At 48.0% G+C, this 15,302-nt stretch overlaps 1 protein-coding gene across 1 annotated transcript in view; it reads right to left on the bottom strand.

Moving 5' to 3' along the window:
- The window catches only part of CARMIL1 (capping protein regulator and myosin 1 linker 1), a 293,460-nt gene that overhangs the window by 179,088 nt on the left and 99,070 nt on the right, over positions 1–15,302 (bottom strand). Inside the window, exon 3 of the mRNA XM_081827521.1 lies at positions 83–133. Within this exon, the coding sequence (XP_081683647.1) occupies positions 83–133 (51 nt within the window). The remainder of the gene's footprint in view (positions 1–82; positions 134–15,302) is intronic.

Genomic DNA, 15,302 nt, shown 5'->3' on the forward strand with positions numbered 1-15,302 from the left:
ACAGCCTAAATCGTGAAGCCCCCATCACTGAAAGTGAGCGTGCGTGCGTGTGTGTGAGCGGAGGAAATGCACCGACGCTTACCTTGGTAGGGATCCGTGCTGTTACAAGGAAGGCTCGGCATGATGTGAGCACCTGCAGGAGAGAAAAGCAGCATCAGTGTAGGTACTACCAGCAGGACTGGGAGGCTCTGGTGTCATCCACAAGACTGAGGGACACTAAGGCACTGAGAGGCCACGGGGCTTGGCTCCTGGCATGTGAGAACACTAAGTGAACTGGGACGGCTTGTTGGCCATGAAGAACTAGTTTTACTCAAGAGTCGCTGTACGAAGGTCTCCCCCGAACAAATCACTTGTGAAATCTCAAGACGAGCAATCGGTCAACAGCCCAAAGGACCAGGAGATTACGTCAGCTGAGTCAACAAGACAGTTCTCTGTGATATTAAAATACAGAGATCTTATAGAAAGACAGTCATGAGCCTCCGTGCATCAACAGCAAACTGAAGGAAGAAGCCAAGTGTTCATGCACACTTTCCAATTACAACCACCAGCCACACTGGCCCTCCTGCTTCCCTTTCTCTGTACACCAGCAGGGAACATTTACACGAGGCCCAGGCAGCGTAACGGAGAGGCTTCTAAGCTGTCCCCGGCTATGTCTCTCAGCGGGCTTCTCTCAGTCCTCGAGAGAACATTTATGGACGTTCCAATTCCAAAACAGCTAAGAACATCTACGGAGCCCAGAGGACCCCACATGCCCAGCAGAGGCTAGAAATGGTTTGAAGCCAGGCCTGGAGCAGGGATCCCACGTCCACAACCGCAAAGATCTAAACGCGCCTGGAGGCCCAGGCAGGCCCCAGGGCCTTTGCAGTGAAGAGGAGTCCCTGACACTTAGGTTTTGACGGGAGAACTGGCTTTTTCATTTCCCAAAGAACCTCCTCGTCACTAAATTTATTATTTACAATACAGCACACACATTTCTCTCTTCCAGGGGCACTAACACAAGCAACCCCCAGTCTTGTCGTGAATCTTACACCCACGGAACCTCCACATAGAGGTAAAATTGTAACCAGGTCGTAAGACTCACATGCCCAAAGAGGACTCTATCACCTGTGACCTAAAACCCCCTTGTTTACCGTCTCAGTGTCTAATCTGAGAGCAGGTCCAGAGAAACTCATCACATTTGCCGGCCTGTGAGGCGCTGGGACTGGATCCTGTGACCCCTGACCCCCAGCGTATTAGATCTCTACACCTTCTCCTCACGTGCGCAATATGTTCAATGCCAAAAGCCCCAGACAGGAACATGCAGCCTTTCCAGTATTTGGAAAAATATATTACGCTCTGTGAACATTCCTGCAAATGGAGACTGGTCCCACGACATCCAGGATCATGTTACAAGCACAGTAGTAGTGACAATGGCCAATACCGCTGGGTACACATCCCTAATCCTCTAAGAGCGAGACACAGTTATTATCCCCATTTTAACAAGAAGAAATGAAGGCACAGAGAGCTTACGTAACTTCCCAGGGGACCAGCAAGCAGGTGGCGGAGCTGGGATTTGAACCCAGTGTGGTCTGGGTCCAGACACTGGGCTTCTAATTCCTTATACGGACTCTCAAATTTTCCAGAACCCACTTCCTTAAGACTCTACACACACGCAAACACAGCTGAGTCACAGGACTTTAAAGCCAGAGGGAAGCAAACAGGTAAAAGCGTCATCAGGAGGATGAGGGATGTTTGAGGATCACAAGGAAAAGAACCCGTCCCTACTGGTCAGCCTGTCTGTCTGTCTGTCTCTGTCTTCTGTCTGCCTACCTGATTCTATCTGCGTATCTCTCAGTCTGTGTGTGTCTCTCCCCCTTTTCCACGCCCTGCCGCACCTGCTACTCCCCCCACTCCCCCACGCTCCCCAGCCTCTCATTCTCCCGCCCCTCCTCTGGTACACTCCCCTGCACTCTGCCCTCATTTCCCAGAGCCTCCCCTATGCTAAACACTTGGGAGCTTGCGTCTTTTTTGTGCCGATTGCCAAACAGTAGACACCAATCACAGAGGAAATACCGCATTCCGGAAGAATATTTCATTTGTAACACGGTCACAGAGACCCTTGAACAAAACGCAAAATAAAAACAACAAGGCACCTTTTGACATGGTTAAGCAGTGAGCACCTCGGTAATTAAGTGATTACAAGGTCCCCTGTGTGAATCTAATAAGTCTTAGAAACTAATCTCAAATGAGCACCCAAGCAACTGCAATCGCCAGCACCGGGCGTGGGTTGGCCTCTCGCCCCTCTGTCCGTGCTGCGCTCCCTCCGGGGAACGAAGTCTCCCACAAGCAGCAAGGCCATCCGACGACCTGCCTGCCTTCTCTGGATCAGCCCTCTCCAGATCAGTCACCCCAGCGGGCTTCTAGGTGCCACAGAACACGGTATTAACTGGGTCAGTACACTTCTTAAAAGGGAGGATTTTAAAAAAACCCAGAATGTTCCTACAGATTCACTTTTTGAATAAAGAGCAATCTATCTCTTGACCATACGTAGACATACGATGTTCTCATGATCACTGCTGCTTTCCCTCAAGCAACAACAGAGTCTGCAGTCTGTGGTCCTGTGTGCCAACTCCCTTTCTTTAAGAATATTTTTTAAGCACACAGTGTCCTCCAGAAGTGTACACAGTGTCCTTTGGAATTTGGACACAGGCCAAAAGAATTTGTTTGAAAAGAGCCACATCCATGTGGGAGCCCGGGCTTTCAAGGAAGAAGCTTTCTGCCGGCTGGTCCCCATTTCTGGTGATCACCTCCGGTCCCCAGAGGCACGAGGACTGGTCTGGGAAAGTCTGGAAGGCGGTGGAGTGGGGTGGATGAAATCCTCAGAAGCTGACCCAGCCTTTCCCACTACCTGTGAGCACAACAGTGTGGCAATACTTTGCAGCAAGAATGAAACAGTACAAATGCTATCATTCCAAGAATCCTGCCTCTTGCCCCATCAATGCAAACTGGGCGAATAAATGGGGCCACGTTCATGCTGGGAATCCCAAAGAACTTGGTCTCCTAGCTTTCCTGTTCGGCTCCAAGACCGCCCCGGGATCTGCGGTCTTGGGGGCCCTACAGTGCATACATATGGCGATCACACAGGAAAACTCCTCTGATCCTGACTGATGCTGATAATGAACACCACGTTGGTGCTGGGAGTAACAAGCACCTTCCTTGCAGGGTGACCAAATCCTCCCATTTGCCCAGGATGTTTCTAGCCTGAGCACTGAGAATCCCGTGTCCCAGAAACCCAGGACTCTTGCTCAGCCTCCGTGCATGGGTTTTGGAATCAGGAAGGCAGATTTAAATTCTGGCTCTGCTACTCTCTAGCGGTTTAACCCTGACGGAGTTAGTGAACTTGCCGATGCTTCGATGTGCTCATCTGCACAACAAGAAGAATATTCCTCTGCAGGACTGATGCTCTTGTTTTAAGCACGATTTAAGTGTACTGACCTGGTGAAGATATGGCCCTAGCCCAGCGCCCAGAAGGTCTCTGCCAAATACCAGCTCTTCTTTCATTATAACTGATGTGATCACATCTTAAATTTCGATTCCCAAATTAAGTAGTTACACTTCTTGAATTTTTAAGTAATAGTTTTTGGCAGCAGAACAATACAAACAACAAAACCCACCAAGATTCTGAGACATCCTCTAGGCTGAAATTTTCAGTTCAATATATTTTCTTGCAAAGTTTAAAAAAAAAAAAAAAGTAGGGGAGGGTAGAGGGCATCAGAAGAAATATCTGTGCTTAATCAAGGAAACTTAGTCACCAAGGGCAAGCAACCTCCCTCCCACCTCCTCTGGGGAGGCCCATTCTTCCACAAAGGTCTTAGCATGCAAACCACATCTTCAACCCCTATAATGAATTTCCTCTCCCTTTCATTGAAATGCAAGCAGCAGCCTTTGCGCCCTCTGAGGTTTCTCCACTCAACTTTTAACTTCAAAATTTCACTTGGAAACATTTATAAAAATCCTCCCCACTGCTAAGACTCACAGCTTAGCAGAGAAGCCTAAATTTTCTTGTGGAAATGATATATAATGAGGTGGGCTATGGAGCCCTCTCACTGCACACTTATTAAAAACTGAAATAAATACCTGTTTCACCCTCTTTAATAACTCCATTGCCTAAAGCCTACCGCCGCACAGGTAATCCATAAATTCATGCCACCTAAATCCACATTCTCTCACACAGTTCACTAAGAACGCCTTTCCTTTAAAATTGGGCTCTACCCGGCAAACATTCAAAAAAGGGTCTTATACCCCCAAAGTTCTAATTTGCAAGCAAACTAAATGATGGATGCCATTTAATTCGTTTACCCTCTTCCAGACTCCCAGCGATGCTCCAAGGGCATCACGGACAAGACCTCTTTAATCCAAGACACGGGGGAGAGAGACGGGCAGGTGGTGAGGACCACTATCACCACCGTGGAGTTATGAGTGACAGATGCCCAGAGCCTTGTGCAAGATCTCCCAGAAAGTTGACAGAGAATATAAAGTCTCTCCTGGCCCTGAGCCTCTTAACATCCCACTGTACCCAGCCATGACGACCATCACCCTCTGTAGCTAAAGCAGGAGGACGCTTCACCCAAAAGGAATACAAACAATCCATCATTTCCGTGCAATTTCTGGCCCCCGATCCCTTATAAAACTGGATCACCATACTACTGAGTGTCTGTCTCTCTCTGTCATTAATAGATGTGCCCTAACAAGGCAGGATGGTCTAGAACAGGATCTGAAAATTACAGCCTATGGGCCAAATCCCGCACGCCCCCTATTTTTACAAATAAAGTTTTATTGGGACACAGCCACACCATTTGTTTGAGGTATTGTCTCTGGCTGCTTTCACACTACAAAGGCAGAGTTGAAGCGACAAGAGATTTTTAGGGCACACAAAGCCTAAAATACTTACTATCTGGTCCCACACAGAAAAAGTTTGCCAACCCCTGCCCTAGCGGTTTAAAGGAAAAACCCTGGAGTCGGGCAGTGGTCAACATTTCAATTCGGTCTACTATCTGTGTACTTGGGCAAACGACTTGAGGAACGACGTTTCCCCTCCTGCCATATGGGAGCTGTCATCGTACCTACACCCACGGAGGCGTGAGGGCCCAGCGGGTCCGTCGTATGGTAAAGCGCTCAGAGAGCGCTCGCAGATGAGATGCAATGGAGTGTGCGTATCTGTACATCTCAACGTTACAATAAAACCGTGAATGCCCACAACCGTGTTAAACCACGAGAGACTTACCCACATGTAGCCTGGGGCCAGCCTCAACCCAGCTGAGGGACCGAACGGAACAAATCACTACCTTTATGGACCTCAATGCCCCGAAACTAGAATAAGAGCGTTGGAAGAGGTGCCCGTGTCCCCGTCCTACACTCGGGGTCCGTGACGTAGGCCCACTGTGGGGCTCCCCCGGTTCCTGGACCCTGCTCCTCTCTGGTGTGTGTGGATGGCTGGGAAGGGCAAGTCCCCAGGAAATATCTGCCGAGAGGAATCAATTCCTTCGTGGGGCCCTACTCGCTGGACCGACAGATGCTCCCTCCACAGGGGAGTGAGGAAGCCACTTGAGTCGGGCTTTGACTCTCTCACACCTGTGCAAATCCATTTCTTTTTCACCTGGTTACTTCCGCCATTGTGGAGAACACACAGCTCGTCAGACACATCACTTCCTTCCCTCTGCAGGCCCATCACTGCAATTTGTAAGGCATTTCCGACGCATGAAAGAAACCAAACATATTTAATGTTCCTCCACAGACGAATATGTGGCTACTTCAAAACATCAATTCTCCTGATGTCACTCCATATCAGATCTTCTTGTCAAAGCAGCAGCTAACACAAAACTCTGGAATATGTCACACTGATTCTGTTATAAGGACAAATTCATGTCAAGCAGAATTGGCCCTAGAAAGGGACCACCTCCTAGGCTATAACAAGATGAGTCCGATCCCCAGCTGCAGCCCCTCGGGGTGCAGGTGGGCTCACGTCGGGCCTCAGGGCTGGAGAATTCCTGACCAGAACTCTCGGCCCTCGGTGGGCGCTGGGGAAGGGGTCAGTCATCCCCGTCCTGTTTATGTTCTAAATGAATTCAACGGAAGAGTCAGAGTCATGCAAGGAATCCACAAAACATTACAACACGAAGGGAACGGTCGTATTAACCCCGTTAATTAACAGAACTTCTCCTGCGTCCCCAACACAGGACCAGCCAGTCTCTTCTTGAACATGAGAGTCACTAGAACCCAATTCTAGCTAAAAATCACAGAGCTGAGTGGATCTGGGGAAGGGTGTATCCAATTCCTTTATTTTACAGATGAGGAAACAGACCGGGAAGCGTTAAAGGATTGGTCAGCACGCATTAGAATTCTTCTTTGTTTCAAGCAACAGAATTTTAAACACAAATTTAAAAAAAAGGGCGTGGGGGTAGTTGTCATAATCCAAAAAAAACCCAAAAACCAAAAAACAAAACAAGAAATAACCAGAGCTCAAGAAGGACAGAAACCAAATCAACTCTACAGATCCCTTCTGGCTGCCCCTATCAGGTGGATGGACTCCAATCACTTTTCATCCATGTATAATCCCAGAGGTGAGGCAAGGACCTCCTGTCCCAGGCATGGCATCCAACTGGGACCACAAAGAATCACGTGAAAGAAAAGACAAGTAACCATGACAGTGTAGTGACAAAGAACGCTGGCTCCAGAGGCAGAGAGCCCGGGGATGAATGCCCACTAGACCACTTACTACCAGCTGTGTGAACTTGGACAGGTTACTTAGCCTCTCTGTGCCCGGGGCTCCTCCTCTGTAAAAGCATGGAGACAATATCACCTATCCAGACACCATATGTGAGGTACTCAGAACAAAACCAGGTACATAACAGAGTCCAATAAAGGCGTGTCCTTGGACAAGTTTACAAGGATAATTACAGCTAACAACTGGCTATATGGCAGAGTTGGAACAAGAAGTTAGTTTCACCGTCTTTTACCAGAATTCTGTTGCTGTGGTCTCTCCCCAACCTGCACCATTTCACGTTATCAGCCCATGTTTCCCAGCCTTATACCCTCATCTTTCTAGCCAAGAAGACACAGAAGTCACTTCCTTATTCTTCCTCTTTTGTTACGTTAGCACCGTCATCCAATTTAAAAAGCACAATTTTCTTTCCTTCTCTCGGAGCAAATTTATGAAATACTTTTCCACTCTGCAAAAGTGTGGTGGCATATGGTGGGGGGACTGATTTAGATTTAATACTGCTACATATATAATCAGAGAGATTTTTCATGAAATTCAGAGATAAGAAATTGGAAGAGAAAGAAAAGAAGATTGAGAGTGACTGTATCAAGAAATCCATAATTTTTATTTTTATTTTAGAGAGCACTCGCACAAGTGGGGTAATGGGGGAGAACAGGGACTAAGAGAATCTTAAGCAGGCTTCACACCCAGCACGGAGCCCGATGTGGGGCTCGATCTCACGACCCTGAGATCATGACCTGAGCTGAAATCAAGAGTCGGATGCTTAACCAACTGAGTCACCCAGACGTCCCTGCACATAGTTTTCAAACTGAGGACTGCAGACCATTGGCAGGTGGTTCAATCATCAGTAGAGCTTAACAAGTATCTTAATAAAATGGACTAAACTGAACTAGAAGCAAAAAAGAAAATCAAGTGCTTTGCAAGTGAATGCCATAAGCCCCTGTTTCATGAAACTTTTGTTCCAGAGGCATCGGCGTGCACACGTCTCATGCGTGTCTGTGCGTGTGTGTGCACGCGCACGCACCTGCATGCACCATGCGTAAGAGAGGTGCCTCTCAAAACCAGTATCAAACAGAGCCCTTCTTGGAGTCCAGGTTTTGAGAGTCTGATAATCCTGATTTATGACACCTGTAAGCAAGATCCACCATGAGGCTACGGAAGAGGCTGAGGCAGCAACACGGGCTTTGCGGTCAGACAGACCTCGGGACAAACCCCGGCTTTGCCATCCCGTGAGCTGGGAGGCAACGGGCAGGTTACTTGAGGTCTCCAGGCTGCAGGACCCTCCCCTCTAAATTAGAAACGACATTCATCCTTGTGTAAGAATTAAGGATGACCTATGGAGTGCTAAGCCTACAGTAGACATCAGTGTAAACGAGCCGTTATAACTGTCCTGATGCTTACAGAATATAGCTCTGGAAGTGATCGCTAGGGATAAAAAAAATCGAGACCTAAGAGACATGTGCAAACTTGCTAGTTAGAGACAGAGCCAAGCCCAGATGCCCAGTCCCCTGGGCTCAGCTTTGTTCACAACACCTCAAACTCCAGGATGTAGCATGAGTCACTGCAAGGGAGATTATTCCCATGGTAACTGCAGCCTCCCAGAGAATTAGAAGATGATTTGCATTTCTGTGAGGGATGGAGTGAAACCCGATATGGAGGAGGAGGACTTTGGACTCAAACCAAAGCTGAGTCACTTGAAAACTCCCCCACCGATCAATTACATAATCCCTCTGCACCTTACTTTTCTTACCTGTAAAATGGGTAGAGGACAGCCTCTGTAGGACAGTTGTGAGGATTACAGGGGAAAACCTGTGAGACCCTAGCATTCTCTTAGACCCTCTTACCCACATTCGCAGATGATGCTAACATTTATGTCATCGGGGGTCACTGACGCCCCCCTCCCAGGGCTCCGGAGAGGTACCGCCCAGCCTGAGTTCTGACTCCGCTGCTCACAAGTGTGCGTGATTTGGGGACAGGGCTCTCTGTGCCTCACTTCTCACCTGTAGGATGAGGGACTGTACTAGCTACCTGATTGCGGTTTTGGGGATGATTAAACAACAGACGCTGGGAGCAGTGTTGCCGATAATAGGCATTAGCATCCCCATCGTGCACCCTGAGTGCCTCAGATGGCCGCTCAGCCATTCCCAGGCCGCGTTATCTATTGCTCAAGACTGCACCACCTCGAGGATTTCTAATTCGGCCTCCCACTCAAACGACAACCTTCTAATTTCTCCTCAAAGTGCAATCCACGGGCCAGAGGGGCTGGCACCCCTTAGGAGCTTGTTAAAATGCAGAATCTGAGGCCCCATCCCAGACCCACGGCATGAGAATCTGCATTTTAACAAGATCCCTGGGTGATTTCTATGCACAGGACAGTTAACCAAGCACTTGTATCTTGTTCCTCTACTCAGCTAGCCCACCACCCTGTTCCTAATCCCTGCACGGCTGGGCCATTGACCATTCCACATCCTTCCTCCCCATCACCCCCAGCCCCTTCATCCCACGGAAACCTCCCTGAAACCGGTTCAGGTTCAGGACACTGTTAGTCCCTTCCTTGTCCTTGCATTACGCCCACAGAGAAAAACCTCAACTCTGGATGGACCCGCCCAGCTGCCAATCCCATGCCTGCCGAGGTGGCTGCCAAGCACCTCGGTTAGAGAAGAGCTCTAACCCAGCAAGCGGGCTCCTTTGACTGGGGAGACGGCTTTGCCTCCTACTTCACTGAGAAAACAGAAATGATCAGAACAGATCGCTGACCATCCCACCCCAAACCTCTGTGCCGTTGTGCACCTGCAGCTGCCTCCGCCCGCCCTCCTCCTCCTCTCCCTCTGAAGCGCAGGAGGTAAATGCCCATCCCTTCCCCTGGGCTCTGGATTACATCCACCCACCTGTCCTGGAACCTTAAGCATCAGAGTTTGTCTTCCCTCCCATATCTAAATGTCCAAATACGGAGGCACCAAGATCTAGAGCTAGACCCTGGGTCCTACACACCTCTTCTGAGCCCAACTTCTCAACAAGGGTCTTTATATTCCCACCCCAAATCCTCTCCCCTACCATTCAAGGTGGGCTTCTGTCCCCACAGCTCCGCTGGAATTGCTCCTGCTGAGGTCCCGATCACCTCTTGCTTGCTAAACCCAGTGTATGGTTTTCAGCATTTGCTCACTACACTGCTCCTGGGCATGGCACAGAGCTGAACGAGACCTGCCCTCCGCCCGGGCACAGCCCTGATGCTGGCAGATCCCTCTTCCACAGGTTTTCCACCCGCCTCTCTGGTCATTCCTAGTTGCATGTCCGTTCCCCACTCCCCGCTACCTTCCATCCTCTCCCACGACACCACTCCATCCCAGATCCAGCCCAGCCCAGGCCCCTCTGGGACCATCAGACCTATCTATCCCACTACCCTGGATTGCGGGGATGTCTCTCCGACCCTCAAGCTCCGCAGGTCCTCGACTAAACTGGTGGTCTTTCTTCCAGAATCCACTTCTCCTCCAACACTCTGAGCTCAGGGATGCGCGTGGCCAGCCACACAGTTTCTCCAGCCAGAGATCCAGGCATGGCCACCTTCGCTCCCTACCTCATCCTTCACCCAGTTCAATGCCATCCACACATCCCTTAAATCCACTCACTTGTCTCCATCTCCACTGTGATGACTCTGTTCAGACCACCCTCGTCTTGTTCCTGCGCCGGCAGCAACTGCCTCCTAACACTCGGCCTCAGCAACTGCCTTGGTCGGACCCTGCTGGGCTCTGAAACCCACACGTTGCCATATTCTTTCTGTGCTAAGCTCTTCAGTGGCTCTGAGCATCACCTCACTCCCTCTCCTCCCCATCCAGCCACACCGGCCTTCTGCTGGTGCTCACAAGGGGAGGGTCCTGCCCCCACCTGCTTCAAAGGCTCTCCCCACCCCACCCCCTTCTTTACCTTCACCTTGTTCACACCTACTCATCCTTTGGATCCCAACCTAAAGGACTTCCCGAAGACAGTTCAGGCTATAGCAGGTGTCCCTATCCTATGCTCTCGCAGCATCTGCACATTTCCTTAGTAACACCTAGTGCAATTTTAATTATCGGTGGAATTATGCATTTAATATCTCCCAACCCCACCAAACTGTAAGGTGCCTGAGAGCAGGGACCATATCTGTCCTCTTCAAAGCTACATTTCCCCGTGCCTGGCACAAAGCAGGGGTTCAAGTATCTGGACAGATCTTCCCCACCCCCTTTCCAGATGTGAAAATTCAGGATTTTAGAAGATAAAAGTTTGCTACAGTCTGTGAAACCGATTAGAAAAATTCCGGCTTGCCTGTTTATTCCTCTAGCCTACCATGTCAGTGACACATTCTTCCTACTTAACAGGCATACCCTAGAAGGAAAGTACCTGAAAATCTTGTTTGCAGCTCACCTTGACCCACTTCAAACGCATCTACTAGCTAATTCCCAACTTACCTGTCAAAACGAAGAGCAACAGAGCAAGAAAAGATTACCTAGCAGAGGAGAGGTTTAGAAGTGCCAAATGCTGACATCCTGCCTTTTGCCTACTGTGTTCAAGGAACTTCTTCACTCACTAATTCACCACAGAGAGGCAGGCTCCAGCACTAGCTTTCAGCAGCTCCCACAAGCTGGGAGTGTCATCTCTAGCAACGGATGCAGGAGAAACAAAATCTGCTTTAATAAACAATATCAGATATCCTATGGCTTTCTATATCTTGATTTTGCCCTCGGATGTGCCAACAGGGCAACAGAGCTAAATCCACAAAACTAAAAAACTTAGAAAGACTGGGTCAGGGAACTACTGAGGAGACAGATTTTATACAAAATACAAAAATAACCCTATGTTATTTTAGTGACAACTAAGAGAACATTTAAACATAAGGGAACCTATCCTTTAAAACCAGGGCATACGCAAAGGACATGCCAAAGAGAGGAAACCATTAAAAAAAAAAAGAGCTTATTTTTCTTTCTTGAAATTTCAGATAAAATGAGATCTGCTATGGGGAGAAGTGTTTTGCTCAGGCAACATGGAAACATCATTCATCTAACTAAAGAACTCCACCAGAGCATGTTGCCAAATGGCTCAAAGTTTCAAGATAAAGTGAAAGCTCGGGGCAGAGCTTTTTCAGCCCAAATCAGCTTTCGTACAATGTACACCTAGCGTAATTTTAATTATTGGTGGAATTATGCATTTAATATCTCCCAACCCCACCAAACTGTAAGGTGCCTGAGAGCAGGGACCATATCTGTCCTCTTCAAAGCTACATTTCCCCGTGCCTGGCAAAAAGCAGGGGTACAAGTATCTGGACAGATCTTCCCCACCCCCTTTCCAGATGTGAAAATTCAGGATTTTCAGAAGTGAGAAGTCAATATCCTCAGGCCAAACACCTGCTGCTACCAGGCTGCACCCTTCCACCAGCAACTCAAGGCGCTCTGCGGCTGAGCCAGCCATCGCCCCCTGCCCTGGGTAGGACCAGCCAACGGTAAGCGCCCCCCATCTTTATTGCTCCCAGCAACTCCCACACTCTCCCCATGATGCCAGGAACAGGCAGGGCGCCCCAGTCTGGCATCAGCCACTCCCCAGTGTGGGGTAAGGGACCCACCCCCTTATGTCTAAGTCACACCCGCCCTCCCCTCCCAAAGCAGTACACACTGGTTGGGTCCTTCACACACGGGCCCTGCTACCTTAGAATAAACACAAATCTGCAGGAGCTCAGCTCCCAGAAGGACCTGCCAACATCAGAGCCCCTAGTTCTCTTTCCCAAGTTGTCCACATAGGACCCCTGGAGCCCTGGTTCAAACGCCCCCTATGTGGCCTGTCAAGAGCAGGAAGGAGGAGAATGGAGGCGCTTGTAGGGTGAGCCAGAAAGCAGAGCCTGGAATCAGAGCAATCCTAGAGAGGAAGGGGCTGAAGGCAGGATGACACTGCAAGATGCATCTTTGTGTTTCTCTTGTTAAATGAAGTTCAATTAGATGAACACTCTTTGGTTCTAAAACATAGACTTCCCTTTTAAATGCACCCATCTGATCCCGTTCTTGGTGTGTATGTAGCATTTATCATAATTATCATTAAATATTTGAGTAATTCTTTCTTTCATTCATTAAATAATTATTGTCTACCTTGTGATAAACAGATTAAAAAGGCATAAAGCTCTGCCTTCAAGCAGCTTATATTCCACTGAGAGGGGACAGACTTTACACAAATAAATAAGTAAAACACATGGATGTGTTTTACAGATGATGAGAAGCACTGTGGGAAAAAAGTCTCACTAGGAAAGGGAACAGGGATTGCTGCGTGGACACGCGGGGCGGGGAGGGGGGGCGCAGGTGATAAGTAGCATTTTTAAATAGTTTGGTGAGCCCTCCTAATGAAGTGATGTTGAAAAAGGTGTAAAGGAAGTTCGGGAATGAGCCATCCATCCAGCTATTTTGGGCAAGCGTGGTGCAGGCAGAGGAGACAGCAAGTGCAAAGGCCCTGAGGCAAGATATGCCTGTGGTAACAGAAGGATAAAGAAGAGCCCACTGTGGCTCGCACAGAGCAAGCATGCCTGAGGTCAGGGGGTAACAAGGGGTGCGGAGGGGGCTGTGAGATCTGAGAGGCCTTACAGGCCACCGCCCACACATTAGTTTCTACTTGGAATAAAAGGATAAACCACCAGAGGACTGTGGGCACAGGATTGACGCGAGCTCTCTGACTGTCATGTTGAGAAGAGACTGGGAAGCAGGTAAGAAGGCAAGAGTGAAAGCAGGAAACCCAGTCATGAGGCAACTGCAATAACTGCCGAGAGATGATTGTGGTTGAGACCACAGTGGTCAGTGGGAGTGATGAGAAGTGGCTGGATTCTGGATACCCTTTGATAGTGGAGCGCAAATGGATTTGTGGAGAGAGTGAATTTGGAATATAAGAGATTATTTTGCTAAAGGTAAGGATTTGGTTTATACCCATGAAATAATTACTTAACAATTCAAGATGGAACATGATTAAGTGACTACTGGATTGGTCTAGGTAATACGTTATCTGGTGAAATAAGAAAATATTTATAGAAGTGCAAGTTGAGAGCAAAGAACTGGTTCCAGGATTTTCCAAATGTGATTCTGAAGGGCAGGTTTGTTCCCAGTAGAGAAACAAATGATGTTTTGGAGTGAGCCGTGATTTCCTGCCCAACTACCTTGTGTTCTCTTTAATAATTTCAAATGTATAGTCAAGATGGAATGACATAAAGCCAGGGACTCTGCTTGAATTCTAAAAAGCAACCTTGGGAAGAAGGAGGATGGGGGTGTTCTTTTGCCTTTCCTCACAGCTGCTCTTCAGCAGCACTATCTCATAGAACCTTCTAGAAATGTTCTATATCTGGTCTCTCCAACCCACTCCACTAGCCACATGTGGCCATTAAGCACTTAAAATGTGACTAATGTGACTAAGTCACTGAAATTTTAATTGAATTCTATTTAATTTTAAACAATATAGATACTGGGCCCCTGGGTGGCTCAGTTGGTTAAGCAACTGCCTTCGGCTCAGGTCATGATCCCGGAGTCCTGGGATCGAGTCCCACATCAGGCTCCCGGCTCAGTGGGGAGCCTGCTTCTCCCTCGGACCCTCTCCCCTCTCATTGCTCTCTCTCTCTCATTCTCTCTCTCAAATAAATAAATAAAATCTTAAAAAAAAAAAAAAACAATATAGCTACTTGTGGCTAGTGGCTACCATATTGAACTGTAGTCTACGGCTCTAGTGGAAAAAAAAATCACTTCACCTTTATGACCTATACGTTACACTTTTTCTCTCGTAACTAAATTAAAAGGATACGTACAACACAGATTTGTAAGACCTTTTTTAAAAGATTGTTTTAAATTTATTTGAGAGAGAGAAAGAGCATGAGCAGGGGAAGGGACAGGCAGAGGCAGAGGGAGAGGGAGAAGCAGGCCTCCCGCTGAGCAGGGAGCCTGACGTGGGGTTCGATCCCAGGACCCTGGGACCATGACCTGAACCAAAGGCAGATACTTAACTGACAGAGCCACCCAGGAGGTCCCAGATTTGTGAGATCTTAATTTTTCATTATGCCCCACAGTTACCAACTGCTTCTCCTAAGTCTGCACGGATTCTTTGAAAACAAACAGTGGATGGCTTGGTCTTAACAGTTTTTAAGCACATTTTCTGAGTTTTTGTTTGCAACTCTAATACCTTCCAGGCCATCACTCTATCAGTGACATTCAAAATGAGATCTCCCTCCCTGAAGCATATTCGATGCTAACATTTTAAATGTCACAGAAGAATAAAGACAGACAAGACACTCTTATTTTAACCGCACTACCCTCCTGCTCTAAGTTTGAAGCACTTTCCGGTAGTGGTTATCTCATTTTAACCCCCCAGATCACCCTGCTATGAGCATCACCATCTTTCAGCTGAGGAAATCAAGGCACAGAAAGATTAATGGCGGTCCTAAATTTTACAGTGTAAATCTATAGGTTGGTCAGGAAAGAGGAGCAGGAATTAGGAAGACATAAAGAGGGAAATCTGTTGAAAATTTAAAAATAAATAATAATAATTACGTGCAAAT

The sequence above is a fragment of the Leptonychotes weddellii genome, chromosome 8 (assembly GCF_054177405.1).
Source record: "Leptonychotes weddellii isolate Sample4059 chromosome 8, ASM5417740v2, whole genome shotgun sequence".
NCBI lineage: Eukaryota > Metazoa > Chordata > Mammalia > Carnivora > Phocidae > Leptonychotes > Leptonychotes weddellii.